Below are 18,803 nucleotides of genomic sequence, written 5' to 3' on the forward strand. Positions count from 1 at the left end.
ATCCCACCCCCCTCACTGGCAGCTTGCCAGTTGTGCTTCCCATCCCAGAATAGCCCTCAAAACACCCTGAAATGCAAACTAGGAGAGTTTTCACTATGTGCTGTATCAGTTGAAACAGAAATACGACCTAAAACCGATAAAACAGCATTCCTCCATTGCAAGAGGCTGGCATAGGGACCCTTTGTGTTCCTTCCAGCTCCACAATTCTGTGAATCTAGCAGTATAAAACATATGGAAGCCAATAAAAAAGAGAACCAGGGCATTCATAGACATCAAGCAGGGCTCAGTCTTATGGGTCAGGAAAAGTCTGGGTCAAAACTTAGGTCCTTACAAAACCTCTGAAGCAGCTGGCGGTTGCTTCTTCACATACGGCAGAAGGAAGGACGCTCCACAGGACAACAGAAAATATCCATTTGGGGGACGCCACCCGTTGACATTCTGTAGAGCAGAATTTCCCCAGATGATCTTTTGCCCATCACTTCCATCGCGAATGCTTCTCCCCTCACCTCCAAAACTGGGACCGAACAGCTGAAATTTCAGCTTGGCTCCAGCAAATTCTTCCTTCCTTCATTGCGTACACCTGTGGTTTTACCTGTGTGAACATGCTGAAAGCCTGCACAGCCGTTTCCCTTGGCGGCGAGGCTCCTTTAGAACTGCTGCTGGTAACAGATTGTAGGGGGTTTCCCCCCCACTAGCATAGCTTCAAGATCAAATGCCCACTTTGGCTTTCAAACGGGGCAAGCAACAGCAGAGTTTTTATTTATTAATCAGAACTGTTTATACCCCGCCTTTCAGGAAGCTCCCAAAGCGGCTTCAAGGTGCACTTCAAACCACAATAAACAATATCAACACGTAGGGCAGGTCATTGGGATCCTTTCCCACAGGGCAGCTGATGGTAGATGGTCCTTTGTGGGGAGGAGACCGTCCACCTGGACTTCATCTCCCCTTGCCTCCCTCTATCTCCTGGAATCCCTTCCTCCTTCCTCCTCTTTCCCCTCCAGTTCTTTCCACCTCTGGCTGCTGGAGAGGGATCATGGCTCAGGGCTTCAGTGTCTGCTTTGCATGCTTCCAGGTTCAATCCCCAGCCTCTCCAGGTAGCTCTGGGGGCACCCCATGTCTGAAACCCTGGAGAGCTTCTGCCAGTCAGTGTAGACAATACACTGAGCTAGATGGGCCAAATTCTGGACTCAGTATAACACAGCTTCTTAATCACTTGGGGGAAAGCCATCTGCTTTGCACGTAGAAGGTCCCACGTTGCAATTGCTGACACGTCCAGGTGGGATAGCTCAATCAGTAGAGCATGAAACTCTTAATCTCAGGGTCATCGGTTTGAGTCCCACGATGGGCAAAAGATTCCTGGACCAGATGACACTTTTTTGGTCCTTTCCCTCTCTACAATTCTATGACCAGGGGGCCTGAAATTTATTGTTTATTTTATTTATTTATTTATTAAATTTGCATACCGCCCTTAATCTGTAGATCTCAGGGTGCTTCACTACATAATAAGAACAACAACAGCAATTTATTATTTGTACCCCACTCATCTAAGTGGTGCTGTGGGTTAAACCACAGAGCCTAGGGCTTGCTGATCAGAAGGTCGGGGGTTCGAATCCCCGCGACGGGGTGAGCTCCCGTTGCTCTGTCCCTGCTCCTGCCAACCTAGCAGTTCAAAAGCACATCAAAGTGCAAGTAGATAAATAGGTACCGCTCTGGCGGGAAGGTAAACGGCGTTTCCCTGCGCTGCTCTGGTTCGCCAGAAGCGGCTTAGTCATGCTGGCCACATGACCCGGAAGCTGTTCGCCGGCTCCCTCGGCCAATAAAGCGAGATGAGCGCCACAAACCCAGAGTCGGTCACGACTGGACCTAATGGTCAGGGGTCCCTTTGCCTTTACCTTTACCTTTACATCTGACTGGGTGGCTTCCAGCATGTATAAAAACAAGAACAAAAAACCCTACAAACCAATAACCCCCACCCCCAGACCCCCCTCCCAAGAATGCATTTGAAAGGGAAGTCCTGGAAAGCCACTGCAGTCAGTCTAGACAGTACTGAGCTGGAACTATCAGAGATCTGTCGGTATTATTATTATTATTATTATTATTTCATTTATATGCCGCCTTTCACCATAAGATCTCAGGGCAGTTCACAGAATAACATACAGGATAAAAACAGGTAAATAATTAAAACAATACAGCAAAACAATAACCCCCCCCCCCCTTTCCCACAGACACATTTAAAAGGCTGTGGAATATTAATCAGGTATGTTACAACTTCCTATGCACCTATGCTGATGTGCTAGGTAGCGTGGTAGACTTGCATGGTACCGCCCTACTGATTCTTTCCAAGTTTTGCCACCAACAGTTGTGGTTTTTTGTTTCTAAAAAAGCCTTGCACAAGGACAGCATCCTGTTGGTCTGCGCTTTGCAGAACCTGGCAGTATCCTTGTGTGAGGACTCTAGTCTGGCATGGCAGAAGGAAAACCCACATGGCTGCCGTCCCAATTAGGGCCAGAGTGCACCGCAGGGCTTGGGTTGCTTTCTTCCCCCCCCCCCCCGCCTCCCCGGCCAATCGGCAGATTCTGGCAACCGCCTGGGCTTGCCTATTAGGTGGACTGCCCGCCTGCTCTCTTGGCAGGACGGATAGCTGGCCTGGCAGTGTGCTAGCTTACGTCTTGGCTGGGCTCTCGTCTTCTGTTCAAAGCGAATTCTTAATTATCCAGCCCTAAGCCCGCTCCCTGCAAATGAAAACAAAAAAAAAAAAGGATCTCCTATTCAGGACAGCTGCTGAGTTGGCCGGCCGAAGGAAACCGAAATAGGAACATCCAGAGCAAAGAGCAAATTAAGGTATCGCAGGCGACAAGGGCTGTAAAGGCATGCCGGCGGGGTGGGGGCAGTCAATAGGCACTGCCATTTTATTTTACTTTTGAAAAAAATAAAAGTAATTGTACGGGAAATACATTTTTAAAGGGAAGGGAAGTAATGGCGCAGAAAAGGGCATTGCCACGACAACCAGGCAATTCCGCCTGAGTTTTAAAATCTTGTCAATCCCCCCCCCTTTTGTAAAAACTCTTGGCTGCAGTTCTGGCAAGCACTTAGCGGAGGTACCTTAAGCTTTGACTCCCACTGTCATTGCAAGTATGAAATTGGCTTTTATAACCTGAACTCTGGCTTCACTGGCAACTGCTTTAGGGTTGTGTGCAAAACAAAACACAGTTAAAAAAATTAAATCAAGTTTTATTTAAAAGTCGAAAGGTTCCTGCCTTTTCCTGTTTCTTTAATAAAGTCCCTTCCGTAAAAATAAAAATAAAAAATAGCATTCTGACTCTCAGAAATTAACTTTTCCCATGGCACCTTATGCCCATAATCTGGGTTCCTGGTGCCTGGCTGGAAAGTCACAGGACTCCTGGCCAAAATGGCCTCGGGAGACCACAGACCAGAGGTTCTCCATCTCTTGTCCTTTCGTATGAGAGCATTCTTCCTCCCTCAGTTACAGGAGCACAAGCTGCCTGGGACATCAGTCCAGGAAGCTTCATAAACGAAACCTTTAGATCTGCATAGCCCATCCCATTTAATGGTTGCCTGGATTAATTGGGCTGTTATCAGGTGATAAATTTGTTAAGTTAAACGCTGGCTCCATCAGGAAACGGTGGCAAGGCCTCATTAGCTTCGCTGCAGCTACAATGGAAACCTACTGTGCTAATAAGGCCACATGAAGGGCTGCCGTCTCCAAATGTTAGGCTATCCTCTAGGCAGGTCTTTCAAGCATATGGTTAAGCGCCAATAAAATCTTAACGCTTCTAATTCCCATTGGGTTTCATAACCTAACGCAGCCGCACTTGCAAGGATTTCTCTGCTTGCCGCGGAAGCTGCAGGTGCCACAATCGTATCCTGTTTCCGGAGAGCTGGGAGAGGCAAGGGAACATTGGGAGTGAGTGCGCCCTTGTTTTCCTTAGTTACCAGAAGACTTGAGTGCGCAACCATTGGGGAAGGCATGGAGCATCCTTTTGCAGTGGCCTTAGGCATTTACAGTGCAATCTGACCCATTGTGGAGGAGAGGGCTATCCCTGGCTACTAGTCACGATGGCTGCAGTCTTCCTGCAGAGTTCGAGGCAGCAATGTTTTCAAATACTAGTTGCGTGTCGAGGTCCCCAAGCCAAATCACAATTCACACAGAATTATGGTTTAAGGTTTTTGGCATAATTTTGGCCACAACTTTATTAAAATACATAAATGTGAGTGGTTGCTTAGGCATTGGTTCCGACTATCTGTCCCTGTCCAGGGACAGAACTGACTTCCAGATTCCAGCGAAAGCCAGTTAGGGGAAAAAATATTGGGGAGAAAATGGAGCCGGGCACGAGACCCTCACCTCTCCCCGCATGCTCCCAGGGGCTTGCGCGGCCCAAGCCCCACGCCAGGGATTCGGATGAGGGGAAAAGCAGAACATCAGACCACTGACCCATCTATCACAGGACTGTCTGCATTGACTAGCAGTTGCTCTCCAGGGTTTCAGGCAGGGACCAATTCCTAGCCCTCCCTGGCAATGGATTGAACCTAGGACCTTCTGAATGCAAAGCAGATGTTCTTCCACTGAGCTATGGCCCTTCCCTGTGTTTGGTATTGCTAGATGTTATCAGGAGGAAGAGGATGAGGAGATGCAGAGCTCCTGCTCTCGGTGTCAGCCACACACCCTCCATTGCATCCAGTTCTGGCCTTTGGTTCCCACCTCATGGGAAGAGATGGGGATGCAGTGTCAGCATGAAGAAAGATGCTCTGGCTTTCTTTGAGCTCTCCATCAGAGTGTCTCGGTCATTGTGTCATGGTTCTTGCTGGTAGCAGGACCAAGAACTCTGTTGCACCATGTTCCTTGCACAGACAAGGTGAGCTGCTACGAGCAGATGGCAGCACTTGTACATCTCTGTCACGTTCTTAGGTAACGAAGAGAACCACTGACTCTTCTTTTATCAGTCAAGACTCTCTTTGCAAGCAAGTGGCCCTCCAAACATGAAAAAAAGTGTGCTGTGTTGTGTATCGCATAGGATTTGGCTAAGGTGGTAGCTGAGTTTCACGTGATATCTGAATTTTACATGGTTAAGATAAAGTCCCCCTGCAAGGTCAAAAGCTTGATAATGCAGGCAAGCAGCATTATCACAGTTCAATTACATATTTCAGCAAGGCAAAAAGCACCCAAGGAAGGCATGTTGAGGGGTCTTGAGAGAATCCTGAGGGCCAGATAGAGAGGATTGGAGGGCCACATTTGGCCTCCATGCCTGAGGTTCCCCACCACGGGGCTAAACCATGGCTAATGCCAACAAGAAAGGGGATGGGATGGATTTGCCCTGGAAAGGGAAAGAGACAGGTAAAGGGAGGGATGTATCTGATTTTGGCCCATTGGGAAAACACACCTGTTTTTGAATCTGAAAGGGATACCCATGTTAGTCTGTTGCAACAAAAGCAAGGAAGGTCAATCAATCAATCAATCAATCAATCTTTATTGCGGTCAAAGATCAGACAGAGCAAGGAAGGTTCTTGTTGCACCTTAGAGACTGATCAGTTTTTGGGTTCCAGAAAAGTTTGCAGACTAGAGCCCAGTACATCAGATGCATAAAGTAGAAAAATATATGAGTATTAGGGGGCAGGGGCAGGGGCAGGATGGGTTGTAAACAGTGTAGTCAAAAGGCCATGAAACATAAGAGATGCTGCCTATGACATTTCTATGCAAAGCTCAGACATTAGGGCAATGCCTTGATTAGGCCAACCAAAATGTCACAAAACAGTGTTCAAGCTTTCATGTTCTCCAGATAAGATAAGTACAATGACCATTCTCAACTGCAGGAATTAGTGAAAACAAAAGCATTCTAACTGAGATATTGCATTACTATTTTTTAATCTTTTATTTGCTTATGTAACTTAAATATTTTGGGGAAATAGAGAAGATGTTTTAAAAGGGTCACTGAGCCCCATCCTGTTCTCTCTTTCCTGCCCCCACCCCATTTAGCACTGGTCTGGTTCACACACAACACTAAGCCATGGTTTGCTTAGCCAAAGCGTAGCTTATCTGACACCCAGCCCAATCAACTAACCATGGATGTTTCCTGGCAATGAACCACAATCTGAAACTATGGTTTGTGGTTGACTCACAAACTGTGGCTTGGTTTGGCATTGTGTCCAAATCCAACAACTTTGCTTTGCCATGGTTTGCTTGAACACCCACCAAGGATGCTCACTAAGCAATAGAAACACAAGGCAAAACAATCTGTGACTCATTTGATCTTTTGTGAGGCTACTTGTGGTTTATTGAACAATCCGTAGTTAAAAGAAACTATGGCTTAGTATTATGTGTGAGCGTACCCACAGTGTGCCTAGAAGCTAACTATCTCCCTATCAATCTTAAACCAAGGTGTTTTGTTTTTTCTGTTTTGTATTATTTTTTATCCTTTAAATCAGGGGTGGGAAACCTGGACTCTCAACTCCCATCATCCCAGACCATTGGCCATGATGGCTGGGGCTGGTGGGAATTGGAGTCCAGAACGTCTAAGTAGACAGAGGTTCCTCATCCCTCCTTTAAACAGTTGGAAGCTGCCACAGGAGGAGGAGTTGGCAGGATTCAAATCCATGAACAATATTTGTGGTTTTAAGGAAATGCATTTTCCAGACAAAGCATTCAGAATGGTCCTTTTTAAATAGAAAGATTAAGTTACCGAGTCTGATGATGTCCTTGTCTGTCTGTTCTCACTCCTGCCCCAATGAAGAGAAGGGCTGTTTGGGTCTGTATTCATTCCAGGCAGAGCTCCTATGGAGGCAGCCCTGAGCTTTGCTTTCTTTCGTTTTAATATCTCACACCCCCACTCCCCACCCCAAATTGCTTCCCTGTTGATGCATTTTAACAACTTAGTGGGAAGGTTTCTGCTCAAGAGCCTAACTTTAAAGATGAAATAACTCAGCTACATTTTAGAGCTCACGTTTTGAATTCAAAACGTTTCCAGAATTGCATTTGAAAATAGGAAGTTTTGAGAAAAGAAAAGAAAATGGAATAGTAAAGTCTTTCTGATTACGGTTAGAGGACTTTGTTGCAAGTTGCCACATTCAAGAAAGTTTTGCACCTTGTTTCTGTCTCTCCCCCCCCCCCCCAAAAAAAACCCCTCAGTCATTTAGTACAATATAATTAATGTTGAGGAAAATATCAAATATAAATTCAACTGTATGGCAAACACATTAAAACTGGAATAATTTGCATGAGAATTTCCCACAATATCCCTCTCAGCTCTCTTGTGTAGAGCTGCGAGACTGTAAATTAAGGCTGCTTGGATGTTCCATCTTTTTGACTTTGAAGTCTCTGCCTCCACCCAGCTGCCCAGTGCTTGATCTATAAAGTTTGGAGGTTGTAGGTTTCCTCATTCCTCATTTTTTTAAAAAACACTCAGAGTCTCTTGCCATAGGAATGATACTCTGCTAAAAGCAGAGTTTGCAGTACTTCGCAATTATTAGAACACATATACACACTCACAATCCTTTTGCACCAGCCTTCAGATGTTTGGGGCTATAGCTCCCAGCCAACATGGTCAGTGGTCAGGGATGATGGAAGCTTTAGTCAAGAGCATCTAGAGGGCATCTGGTTGGGGAAAACCAACGTAACATCATTATCATAATCATCATCCAGTAATATTAACTATTTCCAGTCCCCTTGAATTGACCTTCAGCTTGGGATAGATGAGTTGCTTTCTCCAAGAAAGCTTTCTTCTCTTAATGCCCACCCGCTCCTTAGCATTCAAACCTGGCTGGTTTTTTGTGATCCATGCCCAAAAACTCAATAGTTGCCAACCTTGCCTCCCCCTTCTGGCCTGATTGCAGGCAGCTTAGAGATGGGATTCCATTACGCTGTGCAGAAAAGGTACACACACACAAACACAAAGACACACACACACACCACCCCTGTCTTCCTGTTCCATAGCACTCACCAATGGCATGATTCAGTTGGCCTACCAAATCTAAGGCAGTCATCAAAACCCATCTGTGTTCAGGAAGATGATTGCCGCTCCATGATTCCAAGGCCAAGTCATGATGGCTCATGTCTTTGCCCCAAGTCAGTGGTTTTCCAATGGTGAGATGGTCTACCTTAGGAGCATTCTCAGGGGTTCCTCAATGAGAATATCAGTAATGGTGGGCAAGGAAGACGCTTCGCCCGCTAATACTGATCTTGCTCGGCAATGCATTGTTGCAGGATATTTTGGGTTGAGTTCCAGGATGCCCTCTTCACAACAGGGCAGTATAGCATATGGTGCATGGCACAAGGTACAGCAGCCTTGCTAAGACTATGTATATCTGGGACTGATCAGTGCCTGGAAAGGAGACCGTGTTAGGAACCCTCTGTACTCTGTCTTGAGCTCCATCCCAGACGAAAGGTGGGCTGTAAATTAAACCCATGATGCCAGATGATGACGCCTGAGAGCCCTGGCTAACATGCCACGTAAGCTAACTCTGTGCCCCAAAGCAGATCTCATAAACTTCCACCATGCGCAGAGCTTCTGCCGCAGGGAAGATAAGCTGGGGCAGGGCTTCCCGAAGGCAGGAGATTTGAAACCCACCACCCTAAGCTAAATGAGCCAATGCGATGTTCATGCAATCTCCAGCTGCATGTGCCCTGCTGTGTATTTCCAAATAACTGTGGTTTAATTCAACAGGTTTGTAGGAGAATTTACAAAACTAGGCAAAATTTCCGCACTTCGGAATTTCAGGGTATTGAGAGCTTTAAAAACTATTTCGTACATTCCAGGTAAGAAGCCCTGATCCTTGCATATCTGCTCTCAGCTACAATTGACTTTTTTTCCTGTCCCTCCCCAAACCCTTCTTTCTCTCTCTCTTCTCTTTCTCTCTCTCTTCTGCTGTCATTACTTTGCTGGCGTTGTTGTCACGGTCTTCTTCTTGTGTGTGACTTTCCCTTGTTTGCAGATACATAACTGAATTTGTGGACCTGGGCAATGTATCAGCCTTACGAACGTTCAGAGTTCTTCGCGCGCTGAAAACAATCTCAGTCATTTCAGGTGAAAAAAACAATTTGAGGTTAAACACTTGGGCTGCGTGCACTCACAGAAGCTTATGCGCCATTCCCCGTAGCAAAACGGCTGTCGTAGGACACAGCTTGAAATAATGAACGGCACTTGACCTGGGAATGGATGAGTGTGGGGAATGGGTCCTGTCAATAGAATACTTTTTTTTTCATATGTTTACCCCACTCCCGGCAATTTTTGGTGGAGGCATCAAAGGCTCTTCAGGGCTCTGAAATTTCCCAGCCCATGACAATCATGAGCCGAGAATGCGCATTGCAAAGTTTTCATACAATTTGGGAATGGGAGTCCAACAAATTCAGATTGGCTAGTTAGACATAAATGACTAAATCTGAGTGGGTTGCTTCTCTCTCCCCTCCCCCACTCTCTCTTTAAATAATAATATAAAAATCTTGGGGTAAATGGCAACATATGAAAAAAAAAATCAACCACGAGAAAAAATTGCAAGGCCGATCAATATTTTTTTTGTCAGTTTGCTGACCTCCAGGCTAAATTAAAACCGAATGCCATTCATTGCTTTGTTTGGGGTGGAATAAAGAATCTGAATGATCTGTTGTGGGCTGCCTCGCCATTATCATTTGATCTGAGTTAATTCCGACCCAACCAATCAATCGGTAGCTCAGTGCAGAGTGAATGTGGGCACGATTCCGCCAAAATGCTCTTCTGCACAAGGGCCACTGATATGAATGGCGTGGTGCTGCTGTGCTTTTATGCGGCTCCTTTTCATTCCATTGTGAAGAATAGTCCCGTAGATCATGACCTTTGGCTCCCTCTCCCATTGCCTTTTTTTTTTTTTTTAGCAAAAGAAACATGCAGCCCCTGTTGCCTTTGTCAGCATTTAAAGATGCTTAGTTACGGTTGCTTTCATCTCTTAAATGGAGGATGGTGTTTTCTCTGAAAGTAGATCGATGGGGAAAACAAGCAAATGTGCCCTCGGTGTATCTATGGACAGGTCTCATTCAGCCTCAGTGTTTAACATTTTTGACCTGCATGGCAAGGTAGAGAAGGTGGCAAAACAACCCCGTGCATGGTAGTTCCTGTAGATGATTATCCTGAACAGATGTTGGCAATTACAGGTCAAAAATAGTCTAAAGAGACTGCTTTTAAAAAGGGGGGTGGGCGAGGAAAAACAACAACATCCATTTAGGAGATGGGAAGATTTTTTTCACTCCATTAGATGGCAAACATCTTCACTGTGGCGCTCTCGGTTGAAACAGGAACACCAAAGCAACAGCACACATTATCTGCACCCTTAGTATATTTTTAAGGTATGGTTTGCTGAAAATTTCTCCTGTATGTGTAATTTCCCCTCCTCCCGCCATTTCCTATCAGTTTTTGAGAAAAGAAATTGCATTTGGAAGTGATCAAAGGGGAGAGAAATGTCAGTGGATTTTTCACAGGTGGGGTGCAGGTGCCTGCCTGGGAATTAAAGCCCAGGGGAAGACCTATCACCTCTCGGTGGACTTTTTCAGATCAGGAAGTGTGGGCAGCCAGGAGGGCTGCAGAGTGCTGGGTAAATGTTTACTGGGAAGAAAAACGCGTGTGCCCACACCTCACCCGTGGCCACCTTGCAACAAAAAGTTGAGCTGTAAAACCAGCACCTCAGAATGAGGCAGGAAAGGAGAAGGGAACATGTAGTAACAGGAACTGAAGTGATTTGGAAATGGTTGTATGTGGTGGAATCGGTTACAGTCTCGCCCAGAACAGATTCTTCCCCATACAACCATTGCTACATTACTTTACAGTGGTACCTCGGGTTAAGTACTTAATTCGTTCTGGAGGTCCGTTCTTAACCTGAAACTGTTTCTTAACCTGAAGCACCACTTTAGCTAATGGGGCCTCCCTCTGTTGCCGCACCGCCGGAGCACAATTTCTGTTCTCATCCTGAAGCAAAGTTCTTAACCCGAGGTAATATTTCTGGGTTAGCGGAGTCTGTAACCTGAAGCGTATGTAACCCAAGGTACCACTGTAGTTCCTGTTCACCTTACAGAACTGGTGTAATATACAACAGCATGGCACCATCCCTATGAAGTATGTGGCAAGATTTTATAGATCTAGATCTATAGATCTAAATCTAGATCGACTGATCGATCTAGACTCATCTACTCTCGTTATGCAAAACTCTTGGCTCATCCCAAGGTTCTTCAGGGCTAGTCTTAACCCAGGCAGCAGAAGGAGTTGTGAGGGGGGGAAATGGATTGAACTGCTTCAGGTTTCAGATAGAGCTTTTTTGTTGTTGTTTTAATGGCAGAAGCTTTAAAAAAAGGGGGGTGTCCTCTTGCACTTCGAAATGCAAATGGAAAATGCTCTGTCAGTGGGAAATGGGGGAGAGGGTGTTCTCCTGTAGTCTTGAGTCATACAACACACTTGGCCATCTCATACCCCTCAGATGTTTCACCTCAGTAGGAACCGCTGAATTCACACTGAATTTCACCAGTGACAGCCAAGCGATTGGCAAAATACGTCTTCCCACTACCCCCACAATCAGACATCGCAGCAAAAATGCTGCTAGTTTTGTTAGTGCAGCTCATCTGCTTTTTCTCAGTTTCCCGGGTTAAAAGGAACGAGGCTGAATGTGTTCACGTTGAAACATAACACAGGCTCTCCACCACGAAGCGTATTTGATGGGCTTGGCATGTCTTGTCAACACAACACAGTGTACATTTTGGGGCTGGTTTGCAGATGAGGCGCACCACCCTGCATAACTAAGTAATTCCGCTGAAATAATAACAGAGAATAATAATTGTGGGAGGTAGAAGTTCCTCTGAGGAAAGGTTTAAACACAGGAAGACCTGCCATAACTTTAACTGGAGTGCTGAGCGCTGTGATTTAGAAAGAGCATATGAGGCAGCAACCAAAATAAACTTCCTGTGCGTTCCTGTTGCCTCTGACTTGAATGCTAATCAGAAAGTACTGGCTTCCCCCCTGGGCACACACTTCAGCTTCCATCTTGTCTCCATCTTGAGCCGAGCTGAGACGCCAGGACTGGCCTGACTGTGTAAGCAGCCCAAGCGATATGTGAACCAGCGTCGCAGCAGAGGATGCTGGGTATCAGGAGTTGCTTGCAGGACTCAGCCCTCAGTGCCATGAGCCAGAACCACTTTCAGAATGTAGGACAAGGCAAGCCTTCATGCACCAAGTCCTGTCCCCAAAGGGTGGCCAGATGTGAAGGAGGAAAGGGCTCCAGTACCTTTACTTGCTGCAAAATATTTGGGATTTGCACGACAAGCTACACCTGCCGAAGCTACCCTCTTCTGCACAACTGTTAAAGGTACAGAAGCCTCATCCTTTTTTGCATTCTGCTACCATACCCTCCACGGGACATGGGTGGCGCTGTGGGTTAAACCACAGAGCCTAGGACTTGCTGATCAGAAGGTCAGCGGTTCGAATCCCCGCGACGGGGTGAGCTCCCGTTGCTCGGTCCCTGCTCCTGCCAACCTAGCAGTTCAAAAGCACATCAAGTGCAAGTAGATAAATAGGTACTGCTCCAGCGGGAAGGTAAATGGCATTTCCGTGTGCTGTTCTGGTTCACCAGAAGTGGCTTCGTCATGCTGGCCACATGACCCGGAAGCTGTACGCCGGCTCCCTCAGCCAGTAAAGCGAGATGAGCGCCACAACCCCAGAGTCGGCCGCGACTGGACCTAATGGTCAGGGGTCCCTTTACCTTTACCTTTACCATACCCTCCAACAGGTTGAGGCCGAAAACTGGGACGTGTGTCTTCCTGACTGCACTCTCATGCAAGTCACATGACTCTCATGAGACAATAGAGGCAAGAAAATTGTGTGTTTTGGGTCTCCATGGGATGTCCCAATTTAATTGGGGCAGTTGAGGGGTATGCTTACTGCCCTATGTCCCCAAAGAGAGACAGGCCCTGGTGCTTCTTGCAATAAGCTGTTTATTTAGTTTAACTATTTGTTTAGCTCGACACATTTAGGAGGTAAGCCCCCTTTGTCAGGAGCTACACACAATACAAATCATGATAATGCTGAAAATAATACAAAAGTGCAACATTAGTAATAACACTTAAAAGCACAATACTGTGTGTGTGTGTGTGTGTGTGTGTGTGTGTGTGTGTGAAGTACCTAAAAAAGACAAGTTACTGTACATGGTTTTTTTAAAGCCTCTGTTCTTTTAAATCACTTCTAACGTGCATGGTTTTGCACTTTTAAGCATGAATAAAAATGGTGTACTTTTATGCTAATTTTAATATTATTATTATTGAAGCTAAACAAACAGCTTAGTGCTAACTGTGGGAGGCAGTGGAAGACAGGAGTGCCTGGCGTGCTCTGGTCCATGGGGTCACGAAGAGTCGGACACGACTAAACGACTAAACAACAGCAACAAACAGCTTAGTACAAGAAGCACCAGAGCTCGTCTCCCTTCTGCTGCACCGATCTTGGTGCTTTCCCCATCTCCTTGCTTAACCTATATCCTAAGCACAAAGTTTCCAGCTGTCTCATCCAACCCCTTAGGAGCTTCCTTTGAAAAGGCTTGAGCTGGTTTATTCTGAGCAGGCCCCTCAAAATTACCATTATTTAATTTGTTCTTTAAAAATGTGTAAATGCTGCCCTTCATCAAAGTTCAGTTAACATTTTTCAGTGAAAACGGGTGGGAAGTGCAGACCCCAACCTGTCACACTTGATGAATTCCTTTAGTCAGGCATAGGCAAACTCAGCCCTCCAGATGTTTTGGGACTATAACTCCCATGATCCTTAGCTAACAGGACCAGTGGTCAGGGATGATGGGAACTGTAGTCCCAAAACATCTAGAGGGCCGAGTTTGCCTATGCCTGCCTTTAGTCTTCTTGGAGACTCTTTTTTTCCTTTTCCTTGAATTATCCAGGTGCTTTTCATTAGTGTGAACTCCCAAGAGTCACCACGAAACTTCTCTGTAGCTGCAATTAGCAGGGTGCTCCAGTTCTGGCACTAAGCTTAACTGATCTCTGCCTCTTATAATATGTCTTGGCCACCACACCAGGTGCCGGAGTCAATAGGACAAGTCTTTTTTCCATATAAATAGATAGATATTGATAGAGATATAATATAGATACAGATTTACAAAGACTTTGCTTTCATTAGTTTAAAGCAGGGAAGAGGCAGAAGATAGTTCAGGATCTACCAATAGATCTCTGAGTAACAACAGAAGCAAGAAAAAACCATGCCCCCAAATTAGGAGGCTGAAACAAAGAAAGCTTGGGGGGAAACCAGGAGTGGATTTTTGTCCCAGACTTAATTCTTAGCATATGCCTGTCCTCCTAAGTTACTATTTTGCACCTTACTTTGGTTGTTGGATCTCAGGGTCCAAGAAAGAAAGAAAGAAAGAAAGAAAGAAAGAAAGAAAGAAAGAAGATGATGATGATGATGATGATGAAATTTTTAAATTTATACCCCGCCCTTCCTGGTTCAAAAACCGGGCTCAGGGCGGCTAACAACAAATTTAAAACACTTAATTGTAAAAGCAGCATAAAATACAGTATAAAAACATGAATAACAATACAGTTCAAAGTTCAGAAATCAATTTAGGGGAAATCCATCTAATAAGTATTAGATAATCACCAGGGCTAGCTGGCTGAATTAGTCCTACTTGGGCCAGCGAGGAGGCCAGGGGAGAATTAGCTGTGGGGTCTCAGGGAAAGAAAGCACCGTAAACCTAAAATCTACTCACGTTTGTTTGTTTGTTTGTTTGTTTGTTTGTTTGTTTGTTTGTTTTTTCATGCAATAGCAGAGTCTGGGAGTATCCCATTTTGCCAATGGGTTTCTAAGCCAACACCTTTTACTTCAGTGCTCTGAATTCCTATTAGCTGTTTCACCACTATTACTGCTTATTGATTATGTTGCCTTTCTTATCTTTGTAAGATGCTGAACAATTTTGATTGCATTCACTACAGCAGTTGGCCACCACTGCTTTCCTTTAATGAAGGGAGCGATATGTTTGTGTGTGTGTGTGTGTGTGTGTGTGTGTGTGTGTGTGTGTACACACACACACACACACACACACACACATATAAAACAATCAAAAATCCATATGGTAGAGGTGGGAATGGAACCGCTATCTGCCAGATCCAAGACTAGCTAGCTACCCACTGGGCCCTTAAAACAGTCAAGATCTCATAATTAACTCTCATGGTCAGACATGAGAGGAATTTTAATCTATCAACATCTGGAGCATCACAGATTTCCCACCTGTTATTTTGAGAGTGATGGTGATGAATGGGTGTGCCTTTTCCTTTCTTTCTTTTTTAATGCCATCAGATTTTGCCCCATTTACCACTTAGGTTAGAGGTAAGTGAGTGTGTGCAAATGCTGCCAATAAGTTGTGCTCTAACAGCTTTTGAAGGGCTACAGACCCCCACCTTTGCCCCAGTCTAATGAACATGGGTAGAAACTTCATCCAATGTGAAATTCATTGAGAATGTTGGAGTGTTGTGGGCCAGGAGACAGCTTCACCTTCTGAACAGCAGCCTGAAGTAGGAGAATGCGGAATGACCCTCTCTTCCTGTTCTTGAAGGCTGATCAGCTGCAGGTCAAGTCATTCTGCCTTTTCCCCCTTCAGGCTGCTGTTCAGCAGGTGAAGCTGACTCCTGGCCCGTGACAGGGTCCTTCTACAGGTGAAACATCTGAGGAACTAGAAGGGGAACCAACAGAGTTTTGGTAGGACTTATGACATTTCTCATGGGGGTCCCACAATATTCCTAGGTTGCTGAAGTGAATATGAACTTCTTTCTCAGGTGGAACATGTGAGAACTGTCAAAGGGGGGGCTCCATTTTTAGACAGTAGTAATAATAATACCTAATGTAATGTTACAAGGGGATGGACATGCATCCCTATGAGCCCCTCAACAGAGCAGGGATTGGGAATCTGTGGCCATGTAGCTGTTGAATACCAATTCCAGGAGGCATGGTCAACGACCAAGAGTTGATTGGTGTTTCACAGGCTCCTCATCCCTACACTGCAGTAATTGGGCAGGGCAGGAAAGATAAAATATTGACAAGATTGAATGAACTTCTGGCCCATGAGTTCCTCCCGTAACTACCAATGCCGCACATTCACTGGAATCTATTATTTATTTCTGTTGCGCACACACTTGCCCGACTCAGGAAAACACTCTTTAATTAACAAAGAAAGGAAGAAAAGGGAAAGCCTTCTGTAGGGAGATGAGACTAGACAAGGTGCTAACAAGCACAGTGCTAATCACAGTTTCCTCTGCCTCTCCAAGAAACAGGAAGGGGGAAAAAAGTTTGATGTGTATCTTAGCTGATTGCCAACATCTGGTACGGATGCCACAAAGAGCAATAACACAAATAACGTGTTTGGTTTTCGTAGGAGAGCTGGGGTGGTGTTGAGGAATGCTCCCTGATTTCCAAGGCTCGGTTTTGCTTGCTGATTTTAATGCTGCTTTCCCCCCCTTTAGTTGATCCTCATTTGCAGTTGGATGCCAGACTTAGAGGCAGAACCCACCTGGAAGTCACCCTGGGCACACTAACCATTGAAACAAATGGAAGCGGTGCAAGACCGCACAAGTCCTGTTTATTTCAGTGGTGCTTGTGCAGGAGAACTTCCCGGGAGGGTTGTACCATGCAAAAATAATTTCTGATGGTGTCCTAAATGTGCGTGACTCTGATAATATTAACAGCTTTGATGTAGAGCGCTGCTAATTATTTGTTGCACCAAGAGATTGAGACTTGCCAGTAAAACTGATCACTGTGGTATCACCTTGCTGAGTGTGTGTGAGTTAGAGCTGTGCTGAAACTTTTGGGCCAGCTTTTGGACAGGCAGGACAGGGTGGGGAACTGACTCTGAAGGTACTGGAGAAAGTTACTGTCAATTTTGGTTGGTTTATCTTAAAACAAGATGGCCTAAGGGTCTTTTTTGTTGTTGTTACAGATGGGTAGCCGTGTTGGTCTGCCATAGTCGAAATAAAAAAATTCCTTCCTGTAGCACCTTAAAGACCAACTAAGTTAGTTCTTGGTATAAGCTTTCGTGTGCATGCACACGAAAGCTTATACCAAGAACTAACTTAGTTGGTCTTTAAGGTGCTACAGGAAGGAATTTTTTTGTTGTTGTTCTCTTTTTACAAGTTAAAAGAAAGACTCATAGTTGCTCCAACCACAAGCCTTTTTAGCAGCTGTCCTGGCTGAGATTTCAAGCTCAAAAGGTCCATGGGGATGATAGTACTTTGTGTCATTTCTATGTACCTTTAAACAATTGAAAAGGCAGCCAATAGGATGCCAAGTCTAATAATACTTTAAAAAGCAACCTTGGCAATCTTGTCTTAAGGAACATCAACCCCACCACCTGCAACAAAAATATGTGAAATTTTTCCAGCCACCCGAAAACAGCCAAAAATCCCCCTTCCCATTCACAGGAGACCAACGGCTCTGTGAAATTGTTAGAGGGGGGATTTTTGGTCATGGCTTTAGTCTGAGCATTAATTGCAAGGTTTCTGGTTTACTGACTGTTGTTTGCTAGTTTAATTGTATTACAGCTTATAGTGGAGCAGTATATGTCTGCATGCAATTGTATAGACTGCCTGACTTACAACCTGCCAAGCTGAACTCGGCTCAGCATCTACCTGTGGCATCCTGCCAGGGACTCTGTAAAAGTCCTGTCTCTCTCTCTACCTGAGGGTCAACCTGAACACAATTCTAATTGTGTTGATGCAATTAATGTGCACATCTTTTGTTTTGGGACTTAGCAGCCTCAGGGTTGGGAGTAGAGAAGGGAGGCTGAACCCTTTGTCTCCTTGCCACCGTCCCAACAAAAACGTGTTCTCTGGAGCTGTTGTTTGAATTTCAAGTGAAGTCTTCATTGGTGACTACCTATGTTACCAAAAAAGGGGGGGAAAGATGGCATGCTAGTTACATCCACACAATTCATGGCATATCTAGTTCGGCTGCAAAAAGCATTGCCAAGCAGCGAGCAAGCCACAACCCATGATCAGTGAGCTTTATGGATTTGCAGTTCTGGACTACAGCTTCACATGCAAGCACTCTGGCTAATTCAGATGCTATCCTTCCAGGATATCACTGCTCCCACTTAGAATGTATGGTGGTGCCTTAGACCAGATCAACACAGCTCAGTTGAGCCACTGACTGACAGCATCTATCCAAGGTCTCATCCAAAGGCCTTTCCCACCACCCGCCACCAGATCCTTCTAACCGCATTACACCGGAGACCTTCTGCATCGAAAGCATGACACCCGCCATTGAATTATGGCCCTTTCCGACACATACACCCACCACACGGGCCTTCCTGTCCAGCCTGAAGTAACTGTCTACAGACATAATAACATAAGAAGAGCCTGCGGGCTGGATGAGGCCACGGGCCAAAGTAGTCTAGCATCCTGTTCTCACAGGGCCCAGCCAGATGCCCGTGGAAATCTTGCAAGCAGGACCTGAGGAGTCTCCCCACTGGTGATGCCAAGCAGCTGGTTTTCACAGGCACGTTGCCTCCAACAGTGGAGGCTGAGAATCATTTTCCCTACTCCTTTGGGAATGGAGCCAATGTAGTGGCCTCTAGAAGATGCTGGAATACTACTACCCACCATCCCTGAATATTGGCCATGTTGGCTTGGGGCTGATAGGAGTTGTAGCCCAACGACATCCCATTCCTCCTTCAGAAAAACGCAGAAAAACAAAGAAAAGATTGCAATAAAAGATAGGTTGCTGGCCCTTGTAGCTAACACATTTTCCCAATATGGCTGGGCACATTGAAAGGTTTCACATCCAGTGTGATTTCAGACC

The 18,803-nt window shown here is 45.4% G+C and overlaps 1 protein-coding gene across 6 annotated transcripts in view; it reads left to right on the forward strand.

Annotated features, from left to right (window-relative positions):
* LOC308459004 (sodium channel protein type 5 subunit alpha-like) overlaps positions 1–18,803 on the forward strand; it is a 294,603-nt gene that overhangs the window by 102,300 nt on the left and 173,500 nt on the right. For all 6 annotated transcript variants that reach the window (XM_080973958.1, XM_080973961.1, XM_080973959.1 and 3 more), the window contains exon 6: positions 8,944–9,035. In XM_080973958.1, the coding sequence (XP_080830084.1) occupies positions 8,944–9,035 (92 nt within the window). The remainder of the gene's footprint in view (positions 1–8,943; positions 9,036–18,803) is intronic.

Source organism: Podarcis pityusensis (assembly GCF_964106645.2).
Source record: "Podarcis pityusensis genome assembly, chromosome: 12".
Classification (NCBI taxonomy): Eukaryota; Metazoa; Chordata; class Lepidosauria; order Squamata; family Lacertidae; genus Podarcis; species Podarcis pityusensis.